Genomic DNA, 27961 nt, shown 5'->3' with positions numbered 1-27961 from the left:
AAAGTAACAAACATACAAACAAAAAGCTTTGACTTTTTGCTCTTATTTCTGCTTATTTATTGATCATTGTTTCGTGATATGATTTGTAGGAGAATCAGCTGTTCAGATTTCAGAACTGGCTGATCAGACTCAGCTAAAAATTAGCTGATTGATATGGAGTGGAGGAAGGGGGTTTGAAATGAATCAGTGCTGATGGTTTTGATCAGATCTGCGGAAATCCACGATTCTGGAGTCTAGGGAGGATTTTCTCCTTTTAAGAAATAACATTTTCCTCATTCAAATGTACTGGCAATGAGAGATTGGCGTGTGGTGGAACAAACAAGTGGAGTTCTCCACCCTCCAGAAGTTAGCAAGAGCATCACTGATAGTTTATTTGATCTAAAAGTGGGGATTTGTGCAGTAGAAATGGGCCTTAGAAGCAATAGTTCCTACTTTTAAAATTTTTGTCACAATCAGCATTTTTGAACGATGCTACTTTGCTGCATTATTCTTGGTCTCATATTATTCCCAATCCTCTGAACTTACTGTATTAAGTCGGTTTGAAATGTGATTTTGATTTGACATGACAGTCTTATTTTGTTTCGTAAAATTTTGTAGAATTGATAACTGAATTGATGTCTCATTTGTAGAAATAACCAACAGAGCAAAATATTAAGGTCACAATTTACAATCATACTCAATGAAGAGTGCAGATAATTGTTGCAAGTTTTAGATTATATTGCAACATTACAAGCATTTATACTTATTCTCTTGATTACCTTTATCCATCCTGGGTGTTCTGCTTTCTAAAACCAGATACATTTGAGGATTTCTTTTCACCTGTGATCGCTGCCCAAAACCTGTTTCACTCAGCGGCTGCCAAACGTAAAGATGTTCTCAACAAGGCAATGGGTTTTTGCATGGGGATTCTGACCGATCCGAATTGCGAGCCTAGGAAGAGGGATGGAGCCTTCCATATGGTGGGCTCTGTGGCTGATGTTCTTCTCAAGGTTAGTGTTCGTGGCCTGATGAGAGGATACTGTAGTTTGAATGTATTTTCTAGTATGGAATTGAATCAAAAGACTGGGTGGGGATCCTGACCTCCCATAGTGGGCAGGGAGGTACATTCTGTGTCTTCTATCTCCCCTTACCCGTTTTCCAATTGTTTCCTATCGTTGTCTTGGAATGAGATTACTTAGTTTTGTCCTGACCCTGGCCGGAGCTCCTGGGAGGGAAACAGTCAAATGTATAGTTATAGTTTTGGGAGATGATATTTTTTTCCTTGTAAATCATCTCTCTGTTATTCATTGTATTATGTTAAGTTTACATATTATATTATATGATTGTAAACATTTGAATGAATTCCTCTTAGTTTGGACCTGTGCTTTTGTCTGGATGAGACTTTTAGGTAATCTCAAACTAAGTACTCTGACGGTGTGTTCCTGGAATCTACATCTGTTCCCTATTTGAACCAATTCCCCTTTGTCTCGCCTTTTCTTTTGTGCTTTAATTGTAATTCTAGAACTTTTTACTATCCCATTTTTCCTTTTTACTGGCGCTGATATGACCTTAATGTGTTGGAAGTGCCATAAAACCATTAAAAACAAACATAAAAACAAAAACGGTAAATCAAAAGAACAGGGGTTAACTTAGTAGATTCCATTATTTAGACATTTGTAACAATTTGCAGAGTATAAATTCCCAGACTTTACCACTGTTTGTTTTTGTTTTATTCATGCTAGTGGAAGTGTCTTGAGGAAAGCTGTAAAAAGAGATTTTTTACTAACCATAAGGTTAATATTTGGCAAAACGATAGAACTCTGCATTTTGGATCATGCAAATCTTTTCTCTCTCTGTCCCTCTCTCCCTCTCTCTCTCTCTCTCTCTCTCTCCCTCTCCCTCCCTCTCTCTCTCTCTCTCTCTCTCTCTCTCTCTCTCTCTCTCTCTCTCTCTCTCTCCCTCTCTCTCACTCTCTCTCACTCTCCCTCACTCTCCCTCTCTCTCCTCTCTCTCTCTCTCTCTCTCTCTCTCTCTCTCTCTCTCTCTCTCTCTCTCTCTCTCTCTCTCTCTCACTCTCATACGTCAGTATCATTATTTAGTGATTTAAACATTTGTATTTTATTTTAAATGAGCCCAAGAGAAAGAATAAAAAAGGTTATTTGTGAAAATTTAAAGTCACATCAGATAGGAAGAATGTCATATTTCTCAATTGTCTTTTTTTCCAGAGGAAGATATACAAGGACCAGGCTGAAATGATGCTTACCTCTCATATCTTCCCAGCTTTTGGCAGTGAGCATGGCTATTTAAGAGGAAGGGTAAGTTTTTGTTGAATCATTTAATATTAAAGTATTCTGTTTTGGTTTAGATGTTAAACATTTTTGTTGTTAGAAGGTGCCGTTCTGGTGTTCTGTTCACTCAGCAGTGATTGGGTTGCTGGATCCATTATAATTAGATCTGGTGGAAAGTACTTTGCAATAACTAGTGTGTCCTTTTGAAAGGTTAGCGAGCAATTGCTATTGTCTGTTTCACACTGTGTATTTGGGGATAAATTCTGGCTCCGTGGGCCAATAGCACTAAAGAACGACTACTTAAATGCAGTTTATATTTTTAAAAGAAAAAAAAGCAATTCTGTAAGTTCTATAAATGTAGTTATCAAATCATTCAATATATTGAATTATTCATTATTCAATGAATGTAATTTCTTGTGCTTTTAAGCATAGTTTTTAAAGACCCAGACTTACTACCAGTGCCAGTAAAGTTTGGATTTTATTTTGTTATTTCAAAATGAGATTTAGTGTAAAAAATTTGACTGCTGCAGGTTTAAAATATGTTCTGAAGTTGGATAACCCTACATCATCAATGTGATATAAACTACTTAATTTTATTCATTTATTTTTTAAAATTGTGTGTGTGCCTTTTGGGTAAGGTTAATTTTTTTTCCATTGCATAACATTTGGATACCATTCAAACCTTAATATGGATGCGTTTCATGTATTTTAAGAAAAATTTTTAATTACCAGTTCTTCATAGTAAATAGTTATTTGTTTTTCAGGCTTGCTGGGTGATTCGTAGTTTTGCCGACATGAAGTTCAAAGTGGACCAAAATCTGATGCAGGCTACAGAGCTGGTACGAATTGCCCTGTGCAGCGATAAAGATCTTCCAGTGAGGGTGGAAGCTGCCATTGCTTTACAGATGCTGGTATCCGATGAAAAGAAAGATAAAAGAGGTAGGAAGAAAATGGAAAAAAAAACAAACCCAAACCGTAAAAGACAAAGAACAGAAACAAAAAATAAATAATTTTATACAGCAATACATGTCTTACAGGTAAATGCAATAGGTTTCAACAGTCGTGACCCAACTTCCCTTTTAATGACATCTAGAATTTAAGTAACTGGTTCAAAACTTCCAGAACAATGGCGGATGCCCTTATGAAATACTTCACCGACGAGCATACAAGTGTATCCAGAGGAGAAAAACATTGTAAATGTTTTGACTTTTATACATTCTGATCACATGACATGTGAAAAAGTTCTAGCCAGCATGAAGAATAAAAGGTACCAATTTTCTTTGTTTGGAACATAGTTGCTTGTTGCTGGGCGTACGTGACATCAGACTATTGAATCCTATTGTCATTCAGAGTCATAAGGTTTGGTGTTTTTCCGGTGTTGAACAGACAATAGCCATAGCAATCAGTCACCTTTGGATAGTAGTCTATTGCAAATTAATTTATGCCACATCTAGAAGGACCTGGCTGGGTGGTTAATGGGAGCTGAACAAAATCTCTCCTGTAACAGGGATTGATTATGGTCCCTTTGTGTGTGAAGTAGGCGGGTGCTCTAATGAGTTGTTGGAAACCCTCTTTATGGATAAATGCAGACTCTGGTTGGTTTGTGATTCGCCCATCCATCACATCCTGGAGACCCCACAGGTTTGCATCAAAATGATTTTGGCTTTAAAAGGCTATTTTCTTGCTTACAGACCCCCCCAAAAGTTCTTATCAAGATGATTTCGGCTTTAAAATGCCATTTCTTTTGCTTCCTGTCATGCTCGAATCTGTCTTACCACAAATAAATGTGAAAGTAAGACTACACTTCTAATATCTTCTAAAACATGATTTTATGTAAAAATTGTTTTAAAAATGTCTTTTTTCTTCCCATTGTTCCTTATTTAGCGGAGACATATTTACAGCCCCACGTTAGACAAGTCATCATGGGTAAGTAGTCTAAAAATGTGTCGCTTAACAAATTTGGCTTTATAAAGAAATGGATTGCAAGCACTTTTGTTTCTGCAAGATTGGACAATATGATTTTGTATAAAGAATCAATTTAATTTTGAAAAAAATGTCAAAGGCTGTAGGTGCCATACACAAAGGAAAATGGTAAAATTGATTCAATGAAAAACACGTATGCATGCAAACACATGCACATTAAAACAAAGTCACACTTACACATTAATGCAATTCTTAACAATTATTTACCAATGCTGATGGTTTTCCATGGATCTGCGGAAATCTACAATTTTGATGTCAGAGGAGGAATTTTCTCCTTTAAAAAAATTAATTTCCCCCAATCAAATGTATTGACATGGGAGACTTGTTGTGTGGGGGAACAAGTAAGTGCAGTATCCCTCTATCCACAAGTTAATTGAAGTATCAGTGATTGTTGATAATCTCAATTGATTTAAAAGTGGGGTTAGTTCAATTAAAATGAGGCTTAAAGGCAAACGTTTTAACTTTTCCTCCTTTTTCACTTTTTGTCACTGTCATTACTGATTTACAACTGTTTTATTAGTTTTATATTTAGTTAAAAAAGCATTGACGCGATGTACATTATCATTGTCCCCAGAACTGTTGAATGTCATCAGGGAGACTTAGTTGTTATAAAAAAAGTTAAAATCATTGAAATGATGTACATTGTCATTGTCCCCAGAACTGTTGAACGTCATCAGGGAGACTGAGTTGTTATAAAAATAGTTAAAAAATCATTGAAATGATGTACATTGTCATTGTCCCCAGAACTGTTGAACGTCATCAGGGAGACTGAATAGTTATAAAAATAGTTAAAATCATTGAAATGATGTACAATGTCATTGTCCCCAGAACTGTTGAACGTCATCAGGGAGACTGAATAGTTATAAAAATAGTTAAAATCATTGAAATGATGTACAATGTCATTGTCCCCAGAACTGTTGAACGTCATCAGGGAGACTGAGTTGTTATAAAAATAGTTAAAATCATTGAAATGATGTACAATGTCATTGTCCCCAGAACTGTTGAACGTCATCAGGGAGACTGAGTTGTTATAAAAATAGTTAAAATCATTGAAATGATGTACAATGTCATTGTCCCCAGAACTGTTGAACGTCATCAGGGAGACTGAGTTGTTATAAAAATAGTTAAAATCATTGAAATGATGTACAATGTCATTGTCCCCAGAACTGTTGAACGTCATCAGGGAGACTGAATAGTTATAAAAATAGTTAAAATCATTGAAATGATGTACATTGTCATTGTCCCCAGAACTGTTGAACGTCATCAGGGAGACTGAATAGTTATAAAAATAGTTAAAATCATTGAAATGATGTACATTGTCATTGTCCCCAGAACTGTTGAACGTCATCAGGGAGACTGAATAGTTATAAAAATAGTTAAAATCATTGAAATGATGTACATTGTCATTGTCCCCAGAACTGTTGAACGTCATCAGGGAGACTGAATAGTTATAAAAATAGTTAAAATCATTGAAATGATGTACATTGTCATTGTCCCCAGAACTGTTGAACGTCATCAGGGAGACTGAATAGTTATAAAAATAGTTAAAATCATTGAAATGATGTACATTATCATTGTCCCCAGAACTGTTGAATGTCATCAGGGAGACTGAGAATGATGACCTGACGGGTGTCATGCAAAGCCTTGTGGTGACCTACAAGGATGACGTCATCCCCATTGCCCTGGAGATGGTCACTCATCTGGTATGTTTATCACATAACATCAATATTGTCATAATAATAAGCATTAACACTACCATTAACTCAGTTGCCACCATCATCACAGAACAGCCAGGTGTTTATAAAGTGTTATATTTTTCATAATATTTTGTAATTCAGTGTAGGATACAGTACAAGCTATGGAGCAGTCTCTAAAATTCTGAAGTTACGTTTATTTTTTTTTTTTTCCACTCAAAATTGATAATTTATATTGTAAAGTGCCCAGAGTTTGTGTTTTACACGAGAATGAGCGCTGTATAAATGTGTATTATTATTATTGTTATTAAGAAAGTTCAAGGTGTCTCTGGCAGGATTAACAAATCCATTAAAAAAATTAAAGCAAGTGACTACCACTAAATTGAGCCATTATTTTTATTGTTCAGCAATTTTTTTTAAAAATCCAGTTCTCGTAGAGAGTGTTACCCCCAAATTTGTTTTTTATCTTTCTTCTTCTTAATTTGAATTTAAGATTTGATTTATTTATTGACACACAACTGACTTGCAAACAATTAAAAATTTTTTTTTTGAAAATACTATGAGTAAAGATTCTGAATGTTATTTCTCCAGGCCCAGACATTTGCCCAAATCACAGAATCCGATGGGGAAGGGTCTGAGGAGAAAGCCATTACAGCTCTCGGCATCATCACAGCCTTACAGACCATTCTTGGCGTTATGCAATCACACAAGGAGGTAGGTCATAGAAACATTGTGAATGGAGTTAATATAAGGGCTCTCTGATCTCTGTCCCTAAGACAGTTGCTAATAGCTAATGTTGACATGGTTTGGAGAGCGATCTTTGTTTTATTTTATTCTCTTTGTAATTTTTGTTTGGTAATTCTTTTGCTATCCGATCTACTCCTGTTGTATCGGCATAATATCTATCAAAGCAGATGTTGTTTCCGCTATAGTGAGAATTCTCATTAATTACTGTGTGTTACTTTGGGCGTGTGATTATTGAGGCTGGATGGGTCTCACAATAATTTTGTGTTGGTGGAAAAGCAACCACCTTTGGACATCCCTCAGCTTCATATAAAAAGACCTTCAGATAAAAAGACAACTGCTACTAGCTGTGACATCGTTGGAATATCTTTTTTTCTTTCTTTTGGAGGTCAGCTTTTTTCTTTTTCATTATCTTTTTGTTATTTCCTCTTTATTCATCTTGGTTATGATCATTTATTTATTTCATTTCCTCTTTTTAGGTCCATTAATTATACTTTGTGACAAGAGATAACGTAAAGCTTGTATGCAGTGATGAGATGTGAAAAGAATTGAATTTCTGTGAATTATCATGCACAGTGTTGTTGTTTTCCATGACCAATTATTATTCATATTCATTTCCCCTTGCACAGATCATATCCCAGTTGGAGGGAACTGTTCTCACAGTTATTGGCATTGTCCTTCAGAATAGCATGATTGGTAAGTGTTGTCTTCTCTCCTTTTTTTCACCTGACGTAATATCAAATTGGTAATAAGAAGCTAAATGTGTTCGACAAGAAAAGTTATTTAGACTACATTCATAGTCACAGGCTTGGATGGGGTCTTTTGACCGCCAATGGTGGGCAGCAGGTGATATACTTGCTGTGTCTTCCATCCCTCTAGAACTGTTTTCTGAGTTGCGTTCTGTCTTTGTCTTGGAATGGGATTACTCGGTTTTGTCAAGGGCCCTTTCCGGAGTCCTTGGCTGAGAGGGAAACAGTCAAATGTATTATGTTAGTTTTGGATAATTTTTTTACTTGTAAATCATCTCTCTATTTTTCTGTTATATATTTTATTTGAAGATATGATTTGTAAACATTTGAGCAATAAAGGATATCGGTTTAAAATCTTTATTGACAGATACAAAACTAGCATAAGGGGAAATCTTTTTATTAACAGAACTGTAAAACTTTGGAACGGTATCAAGTATGAAACGAAAAATGCTTCGTCTGTGGACATATTCAAAATAATGCTTGATAGAGAAATAATCAATTCCTGTTTTTTTGTTTTATGATTAAATTTAAATACACTGGGTATTATGAGAAAAGAAATGGTTTGAGGTTTACATTCTCGCATGTGAAAGTTGACAGTTTGACCGACTGTTTCATGCATTTCAATGTCTAATCTTGCAGATTTCTATGAAGAGGCTCTCGGCTTGATTGAGAGTCTGACCACATCTCAAGTGTCCCAGCATTTGTGGGAAGTGTTTGGCATGATCTACCAGATGTTCCAGACTGACGGAGGCATTGACTACTTCACTGGTAAGAACGACGTTTATTACACTATTTTTGAGGAAATGTTCTAACAATTATTTATTCATTCATGAATTCATTAGATGTGCAGATCTGCTCAATGCCACTGATCATAGAATGGGAATTTTTGCACTTTTATTTTATATATGTTGACCGCACAAGTGAACCCAGAAAACATTCACACTTTAGAGATTTGTTGGAGGGGTTAGAGTCAATAGTGGACAGGCCCTTCAGCAGTTCAAAAACCTTACTTTTCTTCTATTCCCCTTATGACATTCTTTTGCATACGGCTTTGTGTGCTTGTTTTGAAATGGCACTATTAAGTTTAGCTCTGATGTCTTTTGCTGATGAAGAAATATTCAATAGAATTTTGTTTTTGTGAGATGATTTTTTTTTAATTCCCTTGTAAATCATCTCTCCATTATACATATTGTATAATTAGGCCTTTGGTAATTTATTTTTTTGTTTTTTTTTTTGTTATCATTTGAGAGCGTCCCTTTTGATGAAGATCCCCATTTGTTTGTGATTTCAAGGGTGTTAGACCAGAGACATAGATATATTGTCACTTCAGATCTACTTCTGATCTCTTTTAACTCATCCCCTGTCTTAATTTTTTTTTAAATTTCTTGTTAGGTAGATTTTAATCTTTAGACCTTCTTGTTTGTTACCTTTTTAATGCTGCGGAAACCTCAAAGCATTGCAAAAACTTGTTTGCTGGCATTTTGAAATTTTCCAATTGACCTTAAAAGATGAAAGCATTGATTGTTTAAAGGCAACAGTCAGAGGATTTGTATCCTTTTCTATGATTTAAGGATGATAGCATTTGATGAAGGGAAACTTTGCATGCGTTATTTTCATATTATATGCTCTTTACTAGAAAAAAATTTCAGGCTTTTTAAATGTTTCATTGATAGAAATGATGCCCGCCCTCCACAACTACATCACTGTGGACACTCCAGCTTTTCTGTCCAACCCCACTCACCTGGAGGTCATCTTCAACATGTGCAAGACGGTGAGTATGTGACAATTCTCTATCTCTACTTACCAGACTTTTCACAAATTCACAATTTCAATTTTCTTGTCTTCACCATCTATTCCTTTAAAAATTAGGGGGTAATTGATCCATACTGCCCATGTTAAATTTTTGCCAACAAGCACGGACTTAGTGGCAAATCTAAAAATTATGAAACTCATTTACAGATTGGTATATAACTTGCAGACCTTCTTTAAATGTAGGATAATTCTACCTGTTGATTCCAATGGTTGTTTAGAATATCTGTTAGGGCATTATGATCGGCCCTTAATTTTACCTTGGCAATCGCCTTCTGGCCACCCTCTTGTCAGATTCATTTGCGTACCTACAAACCATATTACCAGACCTATTTTATCATTAATTCATCATGATTTGTGTTAATTCCCACAATGCAGTAGCATAATAATTAAAATAGATAAATGCTTTTTATTTCTCTGTAAATACCGTGAGTTCTCCACTAGTATTAAATCAATTTTTGGATTCAACTCAGACCAAAGGAAGCTGTTTGAAGAATATAACAATTTCAGGCTTTTTACAACTTTGCATTCAAGAGTTTTACAAGAACTGCTAGTCTGTTACATAGCAGATGAAAGCAAAAGTATAATTTCAGTATATCCTTGATGTTTTAAGTCAACTCGTTTTTACCAATCCAGGTCTTTGAGTCTGGAAGCAGTCTGGGAGAACCGGTGGAATGTAACGCTGCTAAACTTCTGGAGGTTGTATTGTTGCAGTGTCCAGGCAAGGTTGATCATGTAAGTCTTTTTAACAAATTTGTCGGGGTCCTCCCATTGTGGGCAGGATGTCACCTACTGTCTCCTATCCCCTTATATCTGTTTTCTGAGTTGCTTTCTGTCTTTGTCTAGGAATAGGATTTCTTGGTTTTGTCCTGGTCCTTTGATGAGAAGGAAACAGTCACACGTTTAGTATTAGTTTTGGAGATTTATTTTTTCCCTTGTCAATTATTTATGTATTGGTAGTTATGTTTCTTTTTAAGATCTATTCTGTAAACATTTTAGTGTATTCATTTTGGTGGGATCCTGTGCTGATGTCTGGATGAGACTTTTAGGGGATCTCAAAGCTAAATAGTACACTGTGTGCTCTTTAGGATCTACATTCTTTCCCTATTTGAACCAGTCCCCTTGAATCATATACCTATGATGTTCACATGGGTGTACGATCTGAAAGTGATGTCGTTTCTTCTTCTCTTTACTAGCCTATCCTGCTTCTTTGGTTTGTGATTGTATTTTTGACAGGGGTATATTTTTTTTCTGTAAATCTTCTGTCTGTTTGTTCTTGGTTATTTATAATTTAGCTTATGATATCTTTAGGTTATGATTTTGATTTACATTTGTACTATTTTTGTTAGATTGCTTGTTTTTTTGTTTCAGCGGTCTCTCATATAACCTCAATTGTGTTGGAAGAGACCTAAAGCAACAAACAAACAGAACCAGTCCCCTTTGTCTTTATCTGTCTTAGGTACCTTTACTTATAATTCTAGAAAATGTTCACTATTCCATAATCTTCCTTTTTACTGGAGATGAAATGATCTAAGTGTGTCGCAAGTGCCGTAAAACCCTTAAAAACTAAGTAAACCTGTCTGGGTCAAAATCCGATGTAAATTTTAAATATAAAATGTGAGTGAAACAAGCATATTCATTTAGGAGAACGATTTTTGTTTTATTCATTGCACTATACAACTTTCTGCCATCTGACTAAATAGTGGACAGTCACACGACTGATGTGGCTAAATTTTGCAACACTCATTTCAGTCTGAGATGAATGCGTTGAAATGATGGCATAAATCAAAACAAGACCTGTTTGGTCTGTAATGAATTGTCTTTTTCTTTCTTTCTTCTCTTTTCTTTTCTTTTTTTTTTTTTAAATTTTTAATTTAAAAAAAAAAAAATTTTTTTTTTGTCAGACGCAGATTTAAAAAAAAAAAAAATTCTTCCTCGCAACCTTGGTTTCTATTTCATAAATTGGTTTAATCAAAATTATACAGTATTCAATATTCTGAGACAGTATGTATAATTCTGTCACAGTGATTGTGTGTTAATATGTTTTGTTATTTGTTTGTTTGGCATTCTAACAGGTTTTGGCGTCTTTTGTTGAAGTGGCATTGATGAGACTGACTCAGAAAGTGAAGACATCAGAGTTGAGGACAATGTGTTTGCAGGTAATGCTATACACATATGCGTGCGCACACACACACAACCACAAACACGTCAGTACTGGACATTCCTCTGATAGTGATTTAATTAGAACAGGTTAAAGAGTTTTTGACCAGTTTGGGTCATCTTAACCCACTCAATACTAGAGACTTTTGCTAGCTTTACAAAATTGGATAAAAATGTATTAAAAATGAGCATGTGCATAGTTTTATTCAATTGTACCATTGACATGCAAAAATTATAAAACATTAGCTTTGATAATTTGCCTATAATTTGTCTCAGTAAAATTTAATAAACAGGCATGGGGTAAAAGTAACCCGGATATAGTCGGTGGTAGGGTTGAGTGAGTTAATCAGTTGTACGAATATTTTTTTTTAAGTGGAAAAGAAAAAAAGGTGCATATTGCAGTGTAAATATATAATTGTTCTGTGTGTTGTGTTTTTGTTTTTGTGTCCCAAACATATCAAATTGAATTAAACCACTTGGGTGATATACCAAAGTAATGTGTTTGTAGAATGAGTGTCTTCATTGGTATTGATGCTATGTGCTAGTTAAATTACTCACAATATCCACGTACCAATACACAAAAACCATGTGTAACCTTAAACATTTATAGTCTGATATAATTTAGTGAGAACTTCTCATAAAAAATGGCTGTATATAAACAATAACAAAGAGCTGATAGGTGTCAATTTTGTTCCTTCTATAGATAGTATGCTCTTGGCTAAGAAGCTCACAACATTGCCATCCGGAAGTATAACGGACCAACACACAAAACTATGTGTCACCCTGAAGGTTTATATATAGTCTGGATAATACAGTTTAATGAGAATTACTCATAAACATGGATGGCAAACACAATAACAAAGACCTGATTGACATCAACTTCATTCAATCAATTTGTTACAGGTGGTTATAGCTGGCCTCTACTACAACCCTCCCTTGCTGTTTGACACCTTGAGCAAGTTGGCCATTCCCAACGTGACTGGATCCATCTTGGGACAGTTTCTACAGCAGTGGATTCATGACGCGGATTGCTTCTTGGGGTAGGGAGACCGTACATTCACATGACATGAATGGGCAATGGGGCAAATAAATACATTGGCAGATAGAAGAAAGCTTAATAGATTATATAACCTGAGACTAATGCTGACAACAAAAAAAAAAAAAGGATAATTTAAATGCATGAACTGGGTGGGGTTCCTGACCTCCCATAGTGGGCAGGGGGGTACATACTGTCTTCTATCCCCTTATATCTGTTTTCCAACTTTCTTTCTATCTTTGTCTTGGAATGAGATTACTTGGTTTTGTCCTGGCCCTGGTCGGAGTCCTAGCTGGGAGGGAAACAGTCAAATGCATAGTTATTGTTTTGGGAGATGATATTTTTTTCCTTGTAAATCATCTCTCTGTTATGTATATTTGTTATTTTGTATTTATAATGTAAGCATTTGAGTGTATTCGACTTTGTTGGATTTTGTGCTTGTGTCCGGATGAGACTTATAGGCGGTCTCACACTAAGTACTTTGATAGTGTGCTCTTGGAATCTACATCTGATCCCTATTTGTTCCCAGTTCCCCTATGTCTCACTTTTTCTTGGGTGCTTTATTTGTAATTCTAGAACTTTTTACTATCCCATTTTCTTCCTTTTTATTGGCGCTGATATAACCTAAATGTTTTGCAAGCGCTGTAAAACCCTTAAAAACTAAAACTAAAACTAAACTAAATGCATGAAGGGGGTCCCGGTAGCTCAGTTGATAGAGCACTCGCTTCACATGCAAAGGGACTGAGATCAATCCCGGGTGCCATATTTGAGAAGAAAAAAAAAAGTCATAATTTCCTTGTTTTGATTTCTTCATTTACTCATATTGGAAGTTGTATTATTGTTTGTAATTGAATTATTCATTCCTGAATTGTAAATTTTACTTGGAGATTATGATTTCATTGTTTCAGTGGAATTAATGCATTATTTATTTGAAATAAGTGTCAGTGATGATACTTTTCCACGGATCCGCGGAAATCCGCGGTTTTCTTTCCTTTCCTCGGTTTTCCTCCTCAGATCCTCGATCCGCGGATATTTCCTTCATTTCCTCCTTTTACTTTTTTTTTTAATATTTAGACCTGCATGTGTGCCGACAATTGTCGGTTTTCCGACAATCACGGTAGTTGCGATCTCCCGGATCACTTATTTTTATTTTATTGCTAAAGTAATCTGATTGCGAGTGACGTCAATTGTCGGAGTGTCGGCGAGCCCCAACTCGACCGGCGGCGAGCAGTCAAGTGCCGACGAATGGGCGTCGGGTTGCCGACAATATTGTCGGCACTTTCAAGCCCTCGTTACGCTCGTTCGGCAATTATCGGGAAACTCCGCTAGTCTTCGATTCGACCGCAACTCTTCATTGTCTGAAAAACGAGTAGTGTGTCGATATAATCGAGCATGCGCAGTTAGTTAACTTTCGTTTTCATACTTTCGGTATTCCATTCAAGTAACTTTTGTTTGTTCAATTGAACGTTGCTACATTTCAATTTTATTCGCTCTATCAATAAACTTTCGGGATTTGTCGTTGTATATTTTGATCTATTACTCTTTTACATTATTTTTTGTTATCATGCCTGAACAATTCTTTGACCGTTCGTCGGATCTGAAGTCAGTTGAGAATGGTGTTCGAAATCTATTCAAATGGAATTGGCGATGATTTTCTTTTGGCGTACGTGAGAAAGCCAGCCCAGCCGGGTGCTGCATTTTGTATTTTTTTTTTGCCAGTGGATTAAAGTCTAATGATTGGGATGGTTATTGCTCTTTAGAGTTAGAGATAAGATCAATTATTCTGGGTTAAAAACTACTGTGGGGGTCCGATTACGGTGGCAAAGGAAAATCATTCATAAAGAGGCATTCTCACAGACAGTCAAAGTCAAAGTGAGTAACACAAGAGAGAAAAAAGAAAAACACCTCAGTCGTTGACGGCTGTTTTCACTGCTGAGACAGAGACTCGTCCTCTCTCCAAGCTTCACAAGATTTCTTAACTCACTCAATCCTCGCCCTAGCCCAGTCTGTAGGTAGACAGGTGCCGATTAGCCATTGGACAAGTGAAGCGCAACTTTATTTGTATAACACAATTTCATATAATTATAATCACTGTTGCATTATTTTTCACAGTATATGAACGGCTCTGGTATCATTTTAAAGGGCAGAGATCAAGATTTCTTTTGATGTGATAGTGATAGAAATCAATGTTGACATATTGTATCAAAAATTATAATTTGATAAAAATATCATTTTAAAACTTTTGAAATCTTTTTCAAAATTGAGATAGCAAAAAAAATAAAAGAGAAGGCATCTAGATAAATCATTTGTCTGTGTCTATATCAAATTTCATAAAGATTGAAGGCAGTGCAGTATGTTTAATGTTGACCACAAGTGACCAACCCTCTTTTCTCTATGCTAAGATCCCGTTTTAATCAGTAGTCACCTTATCGAGAGGCTTCCCAGTGGGGGAATTCTCAATCAATTTTGAGCTTTTTGTAAGACTAAATTTAGAGTAGTAAAATCATCATAACTTTGGAACCGTTTATCCTAGATCCAAAAGTAAGGTATCTTATTAAATGTTTTTTAAAGGACTATCTGTCTATGTAAAAAATAGTTATTAATTTTTATTTTTGAAAAAATATCAAACTACCACTCTACCTCCATGCTGTCCCTTGTCCCTATAAATGTTTGGTACTTTTTAACATTTTAAAATAAATATATTCGGTAGGACAATCCAAAAGAAAATGTATATGACTAAGTACTGAGTTACAAATTAAAAGATCCGGTAATGCGATATGTGTGAAAAAGTTCAGACAATTTGGTCAGGACTCGCATGCAGGTCTATTAATATAATAAATCTTTAAAAAATACCTCCTTTTAAAAAAAAAAAAATATATATATATATAAATTTCCTCCTTTTACTGGACTCTGGGCGTTTTAAAATTGTACTCAAAAGAAGTCATCCTGCCTACTTTCCTGTGGTGCAAGAATGTTCTTGGTGAGTTTTCTGTTTTTCCGACTTTTCCTCCTTTTTGACTTTTTGTGAGTATCATCACTGATGTGTCAAAACTCTACCAAGATCAATGAATAATTTTGCTTGAGACATTGATAAAAATATCCATCAATAAATAAAAATATCCATCAATAAATAGTTGAATTGATCCAAAAAAAATAAAATACCCATCAGTAACTGAATGAATTACTCAATCATACAGAGTTCATGACCGGAAGGTTTGCGTCCTGGGCTTCTGTGCCCTGTTGAGTATGATGGGCCAAAGACCACAAGAGATAAATGACATTGCCCCTCAGATCCTGCCAGCTTGTCTCATTCTCTTCCAAGGTCTCAAGAGGGCCTATGCCTGTAAGTTTATTTTGTAGATTTTTTTAAATATTTTTTTTTTTTTTTTGTAACTGTTGTAACAGTACTGTAGAGTTACCATACCTTGTCGAAATGGTATGGTATTGATTAAATACATATATACAAAATGAAATTCCCTTTATTCATCCCATAGGGGAAATTTGTCTCTAGGGTCTATTCCAAGGGAAGACTAGAATAACCCAGGCATCAGCAGCAGTGCAGCGCTGCAATTTGAGCTAGGACGAGGTAACTTGCTCAAGGCCACACTGTCCAGCGGCTTGGGGCTTTCTTTCTTTTGCAGACCCGCCTTCTTGGAAATGTAAAAATTCTACATTTTTAGGAGATAAAACTTGTAGCTATATTTAATTTTACAAATCAACAATTTACCCTCACAATGATGAGATGACACTTCAAAATCCATAAAAAATTAAATAGCTCTATTGTTGTCCTTAACAATTTGTCCAATTTACAGTTTCTTAGGCATATAACAAGGTTGCCAATTTTCCACATATTTACAGAATTCAGTATGGTATAAACACTCAGTATATTTTCCAATCACGTGCTGAAGGGTTAAAAGTAACTACGCAATGTCTTGTTACTGGAGTTCAAGCACTCCGAAATGGATTGGTCGATGTGTTTGTGTCAAAGTTCCAGTAAATTTTTGCCTCTTGAATTGGCATCTGTGCTTAACAATTTGTCCAATTTACATTTTCTTCAACATATAAAGAACCCAACTTATTTTCAATACTATTTTGTATGAAATGGTTGTACAATATGACTGTTGATGGAAAGAGAGATATGTATGTGTAATGTTAGCTAACAATATCTGATTTGATTTCAGTCCTGGCTCAAGAGGAAGACAGTGATTCAGATGAAGAGGAAGATGATGTTGAAGGTAAGACTTGAAAACAGGGGTGGTTTTTTTTAATGTTTTGATAGTCTCTCCATGCTTTCCTTTTATCCGTTGTTTTCTGTTGGAATAAAAGTTGCTTAGAAACCTCGACATCACATCTTATCACAAGGTTATAGAATCTTCTTCTTCTTCTTCTTCTTCTTCTTCTTCTTCTTCTTCTTCTTCTTCTTCTTCTTCTTCTTCTTCTTCTTCTTCTTCTTCTTCTTCTTCTTCTTCTTCTTCTTTTTCTTTTTCTTTTTCTTCTTCATCATCATCAACTGTCACATATAATGCCATGAAAATAGATTTAATATAAAAACTTGTATGAATGGGTCAAAGTATAACTGTACAGTAAGGAAAAATGAAATGATGGGGGAGGAAAAACACATGACATGTTTTTGATTTTGTCTATCATCAGGTGTGCTGGAAAGCGATGAAGACGATATTGATGAAGCCAACCAGAAATACATGGAGTTTCTGGAGAAAATGGTGAATTTTCTAGCATTCTTTTTTTTTCTCTTTTGTTCCCACGCTGAGAGCTCTTCTTTCTAAACTGTACAGTCTCCACTGAAGAGATCTGATTTGATTTGCTATTTTAAGAACCTTGTCTGAAGATCAAACCATTCACACACACACACATACACAAACACACACACAAGAGCATCCTTCAAAGGAAAACCACAATGGCTCGACTTCTTCAATGAATTGACCTAAACAATCTTGTACTTTTGATGGCTTGAGCTGGATTGTTCCCAAGGATCAGAAACAGGCGAGAAAGTAATCCGTTATGAGTCATGTCTTTGGTAAGGAGTGAGCAGACAATACCATTTTGTACTCAATCAAGCACCGTCTCTGTGCTGTCATCAGTATGGTTTGTCCCATAGTGGGCAGGGAGGTACACACTGTGTCTTCTATCCCCCGTTGTCCGTTTTCCAACATGCTTTCTGTCTTTGTCTTGGAATGAGATTACTTAGTTTTATCCTGGCCCTGTCCGGATACCCTGGCTTGGAGGGAAACAGTCAAATGTATAGTTAGTTTTGGGAGATGATTTTTTTTTTCCATGTAGATCATCTCTCTGTTATGTACTGTATTATTTTTCCTTTTACATTTGTATGATTGTAAACAATTGAGTGTGTTCCTCTTGGCGGGGACCTGTGCTTGTGTCTGGATGAGACATTACTGTGGTCTCAAACTAAGTACACTGATAGCGTGCTCTTGGAACCTACATCTGTTCCCTATTTGAACCAATTCCCCTTTCTATGCCTTATTCTTGGGTGCCTTAATTGTAATTCTAGAACTTCTGACTATCCCATTATCTTCCTTTTTACTGGCGCTGATATGACCTAAATGTGTTGCAAACGCTGTAAAACCCTTAAAAACAAAACAAAACAATATGGTTTGCTGACTGTTTATTTAGTTTTTAAGATTAGTTTGGAGTCTTATGTGCAATGTTAGGAAAAAGTTAGCTTTTATTGAATGTGTGTTTGATTGTCACCAGTGAGGCTATGTGGTCTTGTGGTATGACACTCGCTTTCCGATTGGAAGGTCCTGGGTTTGAGCCTTGCTCAGCGCATAGTTGAGTCCTTTACTCACATTTTCTCAGTACTTAGGTGTTAAATGAGTACCTGGCAGTTAACAGCGTTGTCTCTGTTGGAAAAATTTGTAATATCGCCTGTCTTTTCTGGTCCTACATGTTGTGTTGCTGTTGATCAGGGACCCCTTGTAATGCGCTTTGAGCACGTTTAGTGGATATTGCGCTATATAAAAGCTCAAGAAGGCCATTGTGTTATCTTTTATTGAATGCGTATTTGATTGTCACCAGAAAGCCAAAGCCACCAAGTCCGCCAATGGAGAGGCTGGGGATGATGATGACGATGATGACGACGACGACAGTGACGATGAGGAAGAGAATGACCTAGAGATGTACACTACTCTTCTTGACGAAGAGGACTGCACTGTTGATGAATATTTTAGCTTCAAAACTATTCTTTCCAGTAAGTCAGCTACACACTGATAGTCTTACAAAGTCCTCTTGTGATAGAAAATTTGACAACAGAGGAAATTATAATCTTTCAACTTGCTACCTGATATTATGTTGTGTTGTATTATGCTCTATGCATTATATATGTTATATGTTCTTATCCCTATCCTCTTCCCCCCCCCCCTCCCTTTTTTTAATAATAGTTTTTTTTAAATGCAAGATCTTTTCTGTTTTGTATCTTAAGTTATATACAAATATATCGCTATAACATTGTAAGTAGAAGGACAAAATAATATAGCTCAAATAAGTAAAGTAGTGAACAAAGGGTGCATACTTCTCTTGGGGCATTGTAAAGCATAAATAATATTTTTAACAATGGACTGAGAGTGAGATAGATAGATAGAGAGTGAGTGAGAGATAGAGAGAGCGGATTGAAGTTATTGTTATGCACCTAGAGCTTTATTGTATAGAGGATTGGGCGCATTATAAATAAATTTCATTATTATTATTATTATTATTACTTAACGAATGATGACTAATTAATCTGTAACTGAAGTCAACAAAATAATAACAAAGGGGAGCAACTCTTTCCTAGAGTAGGTCAATGTATGTCCATATCCACACGGATATTTTAACCTGGAATGATTTGTTCCTCCTCAGACCTCCCCAACCAGGACGGTGCCTGGTACCAGCTCCTCATCTCCAACCTCACACCAGCCCAGATGACAGAGCTGGAGGAAGTCTTCAAACTGGCCGACCAGAGACAGGCTGTCAATGGTAACTACTGAAATAAAAATCCATTCACCCTCGGATCGGAAGATCCTGGGTTCGAGTCCCGAGTGGTGCATAGTGGAGTTCTTGGAAAAGGCTCTTTACTCACATTCTCTCACCGTACTCGGTTGTAAAATAATGAGTACTTGGTTGTTAACATCGTTGTCTCTATCTGAATAAAATGATTGTAATATCGCCTAACTGGCATGTCTTGTCCTACATGGTAAGTGTTTCTGTTGTCTAGAGACCTTGTAAAGCGCTTTGAGCATGTTTAGTGGATATTGCTCTATATAATAGCTCAAGTGTGGAATGCTCTTTCAGCAGACACAGCAATTCTCTGTCTTCCTTTAAAGCCTCTTTGAAGAGTATTTCCTTTGTTTTCTGTGAGTGATTTTGTTGAATGATATATATGATCGTATGTGTATAGATGTATAAGCGCTTCAGAGTACTTTTGGTAGAAAGGGGCGCTATAGAAATTATTATTATTATAATTGTTTTATTTGTGTTTTGAATTTATAAGAAATCCAATAAAAAGTCTCAGAGATACATGCTGACAAAGAGCGTGCATTTTTTGTGTGACCACTTGATATATATGTCAGCTCGTTTCCCAAAACTTAGGTCAATTTTTCTACTTTTTGGGATTTTCCATCCATGAGACAAATTGAAACGTAAACTTTATTTTTAAGCATCAAATGGCACAAGAATTTCCCTAGATTTGTGTGAATTTGAAGTCTAAATATGATAAAATAACAGACTGAATGAGACATTTTGGGGGAAATAATCCTCAATATCTCAAAATGGGAAAAACTGAGTTAGGGAGTTTGAAACCACTCTTCGTATATGTATATATATATATTTATTTATTTATATTTTTCCTTTTTTTGCTTCAAGGGAGTGAAATTTTGCTTTTTTTTGTTTGTTTTCAGACTCCAAGAAGATTGAAGAGGGCGGTGGCTACAATTTCACCGAGAGACAAGTGCCGAGCACATTCAACTTTGGTATCTAAACAGGATAATCTTGAGGGAGAAATGATGAAGTCGTCAAGTGGTTGTGTTATATTGGTTTGTTGAATACTCACTCTATTGAGTTTGACAGTGAATCATACCCACTCTTTATTGAGTTTTGACTCTTTGATATATCTACACATGTCTTTATATCATATATTATTATATCGCTGATGCAGGAAAGGGCAGTCATTACAATTCTGCCTTTTCGTGTGCGGATAAAAATGTGGGTGCATAATTCTTTTTCTGTATGCGTATGCATACTATATACTCAACTATAATGATTTTTCTTTCTTTTAAAATTTTTTTTTTGTATGTACATAGGTGGGGGTATCCTGTAAAATCAATATATTTCTGCAGTTGATAAAATTAGGAGTAATTCATCTAATCTGTCCATAGAAAATTTCACGCCATCGAATATTCATAATTCTGCTAAATATTCGTGCTAACCCGATAACTAACGCATACCCTTTGATTGATTATTGAATGTTGTGATTTTTCTTCCCCACCTACGTATATATGTTCTTTTACAGTCCGCTTGTAGATGATAATGACATAAAAAATGTTGAATTGTAAATATATAACCATCTTCAACTGGTTCTGACAAGAGACACAGGATATGTAATGGCCTATCACATGGTTTACAATCATGTGTTGATTGGTCCCCCTGTGGTCCCTAATGTCATACGATGTGGATGTGTATGGATATGTCCATTGTCCATTAGCCAATGGCAGCAACCTTTAGTTGTTGCCCGGGTGGCTACGATGATGGGCTTGTCTCACAATAAATTCCTCTCTAATACCATTACGACAGATGTTGGTTGGTAATTCTTGTGTAACTACCTCTATTTTATTTTTACCAATCTGCTGCTGCTACAGTTGCTACTGCCTCTTATTCTATCACCACCACTACTACTACTACGACTACTACTACTACTACTACACTACTACTACTACTACTACTACTACTACTACTACTACTACTACTATACTGCTGCTGCTGCTGCTTCCTTTATTATTATTACAGTGCAGTCTGTAAGGTCAACTTGCTTAAATCTAAATACCAGCAGTAATCCATGAATTTTTCTCTCTCATTTTATTATTTCTAATGATATCAACAGTCTCTGTGGAATTTCAGTCAGTCAACACTTTATTTTTCACCTGAGAGAAAACAGGTTGGGATCAGACACGAGAGCTCTCTTGCATAATATTTGAGCATTGGTCATTGTTCACTTAACTTTTTTTGTAAACAAAGACTATCATCTCTAGCTTGAAAAAATTAACACAGCTCTAAGTCACAATTTTTGTTTGTTTGGAACAATCTAGAAATGTTGATTTTATACAGACTGCACTATACACTATACTTTCATTACTGTTTGTTATACTTTCTTCGAAAAAATATAATGTATACAGATAGTCATGTTTTGTTGTGCTGTCGGTTTTGCTTGGATTCTGTTCTAATTCAAGCTGGATTGAGCATGTTGTGATGAATGTATGTGACCAGTCAGACATCAGCCATTAGTTGTTGTTTGAATTGGTGTCCCAGTCCATCAACTCATTGGATATGGGACATCCGTGGATTTGGTCAATTGACTCGAGGTGTCCCAGTCCATCAACTCATTGGATATGGGACATCCGGTCATTATTTGTGTTTTGTTGTTTTTTTTTAAAACGATAATCCCATTGAATAATTTCCAATGGGGATTGAATACAAGGGGGAAGAACCCACATTGTCATGTGGTGGTTGTGGTTGTGATGTTTGATGGTTTAATGTGATGTGTTGTGTGTTTCATGGTGCATGCGTACTTGCACACATAAACAAGTACACCATCAAGAGTCCGCCCTGCCACCACCACCTGCTATTGTAACACTACCGTATATCGTACCATACCTAGTCATCTATACGACTATAGACAAAGCACAGATATTTGTGGACATGTACAATGTTATCTGTGATTAGGGCCTTTGGCACCAAGAGTTATCTTGCCCAAATGTCTTTGGGGGGGGGGGGGGGGATATGTTGTTTTCAATCAACAAGGATTGAAGTAATCGACGATGGAGAAGTTATTGTAGATTGAATAGTATTCTTTGACAATACAGGTTGACAAATCTGTTTGAATGGCTATTGCAGACTTGTCTACCACTGGAAAATGTTGTAGAGCTACGGATTTTTGGCTCCAAACCAACAATTCTATCAAATCTTTGATTCAATAAAACTTCTTGAAACCAAGTTTGGTTGCCGTAGCTAGTCTATAAGGGAGTTAAAAGCAATATTTTAACCTATTAATGACAAATTGGTTAATTTTTACTTACAAATTTTTTCAAGTCTAGGTAAACAAGATCTGCTATCGCCACTTTTTTTTTCTTCCCAAAACATCCTTGGTGATGCTCGTCTTCTTGTGATCAATGGGAAAATTCTATCTTTTCTTTCGACGAGAAGATGGAAAAAATTCCATTTTACAGAAATACTGATTAAGATTAACTCTGTGAGTTTTTCCAACATGCCTGACGGGATTGTCACTGCTTTACATTTTCCATTGGGTTTTTATTTTTCTCTCTTTTATTTTAATGGTACCGATTTGTCTTTCATTAAAAGAGCTAGGTCATCCTACTCGACATGAAGAGGAGGATTCGAACTGCAGACTCAAAGGAGAAAAAAATGTGAGATGTGTAAACAGGCTTGATTTGCCTGGCCACTATTTTGTTGATGTTGACTTATTTATTTTGATAGACAATGAATGAGGAAGGGGAATGACTTTTTCTTTCCCTTCCGTGTGTCGCCCCGATTGAAATTATTATGACATAATGAAATAAGCGCTTTGACTTTTTAAAAGTGCTGTTTTAAAAACTTTTTTTTTTTTTTTTTTTTTTTTTTTTGGAGAGAGAGGGGAAAGATTCAGATGTTTGCACCAGAATAACGCCTTAAGACTTGCCCATGTGTGATAAATTGTATTGCACAAGGGTTGACGTCTGTATCTGGTGTGTTAGTGTGTGTGTGTGTGTGTGTGTGTGTGTGTTTTTTGGGAGGGTAACATAGTCATGACTGGATGTTGGATCCAGTTGGGGTGTGGGGGAGGAGGGGGGGGGGGGGGGGGGGGGAGTAATATCATAATGACTGGATGTTGGGTCCAGTTGGGGGGGGGGGGGGGTAATATAATGTAGCAATGACTATGAAAAATGTTTTTTTCTATTTTTGAGGGAAAATTTTGTCTAAAATCAAAGCCCTATCTCCACTGAGTAAAAATGTTTTTGAATTTTGAAAATCCATTCATAAATAAACAAGTTATGCAATTTCAAAGGTGGCATTTATTTGGATGACCGCAAAGAGGAAAAAAACGCGAAAATATGGACGCTTTTTCGGCATTTTTTTTCGACTTTGGTTGTATCTTGCGTAATAAGTGGATTAAAAGATTGAAACTTGAAGAGCAAATTAGGATGGTGCTTTGTAAAATACGGAAAAGTACTCATCATATTCATATGAAATTTTACAACCAAAAAGAAGAAATGTTCATGTATTACCTTGTCAGCGACAAAACCTCCACGCCCGGTAGTTTTAGAAATATTTTACTCCAAAGAGTAAAATCTATTTTTAACGTCTTCTGGTAATCGCACGAGTTTTGTCGCTGACAATCTAAAATGACCTTTTTTCTGTGTGCCAACTTTCAGTCATATTCATCGATAAACAGCACAGGGTCGTAATTAATTTTTTAAAATAGCATATACGAAACGGCTTCGTCCCATATTTTGACGCGAAAAGAGGCCCAAAGATTTGTGCGGGATAGTCATTGCTATATAATGACTGGATGTTGGGTCCAGTTGGGGGAGGGGGAGTAATATCATAATGACTGGATGTTGGATCCAGTTGGGGAGGGGAGGGGGGTGAATCATGACTGGATGTTGGATCCAGTTGGGGAGGGGAGGGAGGTGAATCATGACTGGATGTTGGATCCAGTTGGGGAGGGGAGGGGGGTGAATCATGACTGGATGTTGGATCCAGTTGGGGTTCAAGAGAGAAGGATGGGGCAATGTCTTTTGCATGCCCTTTTCTGACAACCTGGTGTGGTGTTGTGAGGTTATTGATCATCCTTACACTCAGATCAGTCTCATTGGGAGTATTCTTTTTTTTTTTTTTATACAGAGCAATGACTTTTTCTTGCTCTCTATACAAGACTTGCTTTACTGCATAGAATTACAGAAAGACCTTTGTATGTAATTCATCAGAGGGAAAAAAAAAACTTTTACGACTGGTTTTACTTTCCGAAATAGATTTTTATCTTTGATTACAATCTTGTATCTTCAGAAATTTTGTTAGAAGAGCTGAAATTATCCAAATAAAACATAATATATTTATCATCCCTGCTCCAGACTTTTTCATTTATTAACTGGCACACGTTATTCAATATGTGATGCTGGCTGAGAAAACTCGGGAAGATGGGGCAAGTTTCGATTTGAGATATGAGCCAAAATTGAAGATAAAGTGTTTTCCATAGCAGCAAATTTTATCCAGAAAAAAATTCATATTGTGTTCTAATAGACAGAAAGAAAATTTAAAATGGTAAATGATCAGAAAGATGTGGTCTACACCACTAGTACACAACTCATTTTATGAAATTTGTGCATCTTTCCGGGTACCTCATCCAGCCACATATTATTGGCAAGTCATACAATTCACAATCCCTGATTTTTCTTTTTTGACTGTTGTGAAACTTTCAGCACATTTTCATACCAATCTGTCATACGTTCTAATGCATTTTAAACCAATACATAATTGTGCAGCAATGTGGTCTTGTTGCACGACACTCGCCTTTGGATTGGAAGGTAATGGGTTCGAGTCCTGCTATGAACAGTGTACAGTTGAGTTCGTGGAAAAGGCTCTTTACTCACATTCTCTCACTGTTCTCAGGTGTAAAATGTGTACCTGACCATTAACAGCACTGTCTGTCTCAAACCCTTTTCTTTCTTTTTTTTATTTATATGACCAATGCTGGATCAAGATAGTCCACAGTTATGAATATGTCTTATGGTATGACACTCGCTTTCGGATCGGAAGGCCTCACTCGGCACATAGTTGAGTCCTTGGAAAAGGCTCTCTACTCACCACATTCTCTCACCGTACTCGGGGTGTAAAATGAGAACCTGGCCGTTAAAAGCTTTGTCGGAAAAAAATTGTAATATCGCCTAACAGGTTCCATGTCTTACATGGGTGCAAGAGTGCCGGCTACTGCCGGCCTATTGGATTACCGAAAAAAACGTTGCGGGCTTTTTGGACACTTTAAAAAATGTTTTAGTTTATTTTTGTATATTTTAAAATTGTGTAACTTGTGACAAGAAACAACAAATTACTGCATTACAACCTTTGGATTAAACATACAACAATTGTGGACTACTATTATGAAGACTAGATGCTGAGAACTAGACTTCAAATTCAAATGACGAGGTAAGTCCGTGAATCTTGCAGGCTTTTTCTGATTATGTCTGGTCATAAGTAGACTTGCAGGCTTTTTGAGGTCCAGTTGCTTGCACCATGCATGTCTTTTTCTATGTTATATTATGTTGCTATTCGTCAGGGACCCTTTGTAAAGCGCTTTGAGCATGTTTAGTGGATATTGCGCTACATAAAAGCTCAATATAACAACTGTGTGAATATTGTAATATCGTCTAAGTGTTGCTGTTGGCTAGGGACCCCTTGTAAAGTGTTTTGAGTATGTTTAGTCGATAGGGCGCTATAAAAATGCTATAGCTTGTTAAATTGTTCACGTTTGGAATCCATAGAGCTTTGAACACATTCAATGGATATTGAGCTATATAAAAGCTCCCAGTGCATGTCGCGACCATTAAGGGAAGGGTCAATTGATGCCTAGTGGGAGGGAACATAACCACGCATCTCGGACAGTCGTCATAATGTAAATAATGCAGTGATTGGTAAACATAGCAAACTATATGAGGTTTTACTATCGATGGTATGTGTTTAATTAAAATACCCACTGTTCTACCGCTTGTTCAATAGAACCAACACAGGGAAATATGTGTAATCTTAAACGTTAATAATGTAATTTAGAATATCCGTGATAACTAGTCATCTATTTGGCGGGATAAATACAATAACAATGATCAGAGATAAGTCGATTTCATTCAAGTTCCAAGTTATTGCTTATAAACAGCCAACTATGTTTGTCCGAATTTGTTTGAAGGTGTGTCACAAATTCCATGTTTTGATTGGTCAAAAATCTACTGGTTAATTGCAACACCATCACAAGAGACGGAAGGGTCAATTCATTGACCGCAACAATCCAATTCATGGGAGATAATCACTTCCAAATCGCCGAAAAAGGGGCATGTAACCTATGAGCATGATTTTAATCAAAGGGGAATAACCGGGTAAATAAAAAGCATCCATTTGTTATACCGAGTTACACCCCTCTAGTAGTGGAACATTTGCAAAAATCCGTTTTAAAGGGGCGAAACTCTGTATAACAAATGGATGTTACATTTACTCGATTACTCCACTTTGATTAAAATCTCGCTCATAGGTTACGTGCCCCTTTTTCAGCTATTTGGAAGTGGTTATCTCCCATGAATTGATGCTTCTGTCTCTTGTGACAGTGACAGTTTAGCAATTGACCCTTCCGCTAATAGTAGCTACACACACACACACACTGGGAGCTTTTATATAGCTCAATATCCATTGAAACTAGAGCATTTATATATAGTGCACTAATCACTAAATGTACACAAAGCGCTTTACAAGGGGTCCCAAGCCAACAGCAACACTTAACATGTAAGTTGAGACATGACTAACGCCTGTTAGACGATATTACAATGCAGGTTAAATTCCTTGATGAATATGATATATATGGCCAACTTGGCCGTGATACCATGTTGGTGAATGGCCGGATAGGTGACAATGTGACCACAGCGTTTGTCCCAGGGTTCATCACTTACCCAGATATCTTGACAAGGTCATGCAGTTTGAGCATTTGCACTGACATTTTTAGTGAGGACAGGATTCAAACTCGTACCACACAGGCTTTCGCTGCTCAACTGTGTCTTAATTTTAACTTAAATCAATTAATTAAAATACCTTTATTTAAAATTTTTAAAAACAAACAAACAAAAAAAAAACGGATCAAAACGGACAGATAATTCATTTCATTTTCAGAAAATATTTTATTATCATAAGACATTTCCAATTGACTTGACATAAATTATCTGATAACATTATTCAAACCCTCGTGGAACATGGACATCAATTAACAACACAGTCATTACATAATATGTAGACAAATATACATACACGGTTGGTTAACAACACAGTCATCGACAAACATAATATGGAAACAAGTACATAAATACAAGGTTGGTTACTCTTGTGTATTTATATAGATGCAATGAGATTAACGACACAAACAAATCCAACACACATGCAAATAATACATAAGACTGTTTAAATCAAATCAAAGACGGTTGTCAAGATAATTTTACAGACCTGCCAACTTATATGGATCTAGGTCATCCGTCATTGTTACGGAAA

The 27961-nt window shown here is 36.1% G+C and overlaps 1 protein-coding gene across 1 annotated transcript in view; it reads left to right on the top strand.

The window, feature by feature from the left end:
* Positions 1-20565, top strand: part of LOC144978794 (importin-7-like) — a 33048-nt gene extending 12483 nt beyond the window's left edge. Inside the window, exons 12-29 of the mRNA XM_078925288.1 lie at positions 796-989; positions 2205-2294; positions 3032-3206; positions 4152-4193; positions 5835-5953; positions 6536-6658; positions 7318-7384; positions 8077-8205; positions 9111-9208; positions 9883-9981; positions 11322-11405; positions 12310-12446; positions 15640-15785; positions 16624-16677; positions 17093-17163; positions 18497-18668; positions 19316-19432; positions 20353-20565. Coding sequence (XP_078781414.1) covers positions 796-989; positions 2205-2294; positions 3032-3206; positions 4152-4193; positions 5835-5953; positions 6536-6658; positions 7318-7384; positions 8077-8205; positions 9111-9208; positions 9883-9981; positions 11322-11405; positions 12310-12446; positions 15640-15785; positions 16624-16677; positions 17093-17163; positions 18497-18668; positions 19316-19432; positions 20353-20432 — 1997 coding nt within the window. The 3' untranslated portion in view covers positions 20433-20565. The remainder of the gene's footprint in view (positions 1-795; positions 990-2204; positions 2295-3031; positions 3207-4151; positions 4194-5834; positions 5954-6535; positions 6659-7317; positions 7385-8076; positions 8206-9110; positions 9209-9882; positions 9982-11321; positions 11406-12309; positions 12447-15639; positions 15786-16623; positions 16678-17092; positions 17164-18496; positions 18669-19315; positions 19433-20352) is intronic.
* The last annotated feature ends 7396 nt before the right edge of the window (positions 20566-27961 follow it).

This window comes from Berghia stephanieae, chromosome 8, assembly GCF_034508935.2.
Source record: "Berghia stephanieae isolate SIO BIC M18660-M18661 chromosome 8, UCSD_Bste_1.3, whole genome shotgun sequence".
NCBI lineage: Eukaryota > Metazoa > Mollusca > Gastropoda > Nudibranchia > Aeolidiidae > Berghia > Berghia stephanieae.
Note: the sequence above shows the minus strand (reverse complement) of the source record. Positions and strands in the feature narration are given on the sequence as shown.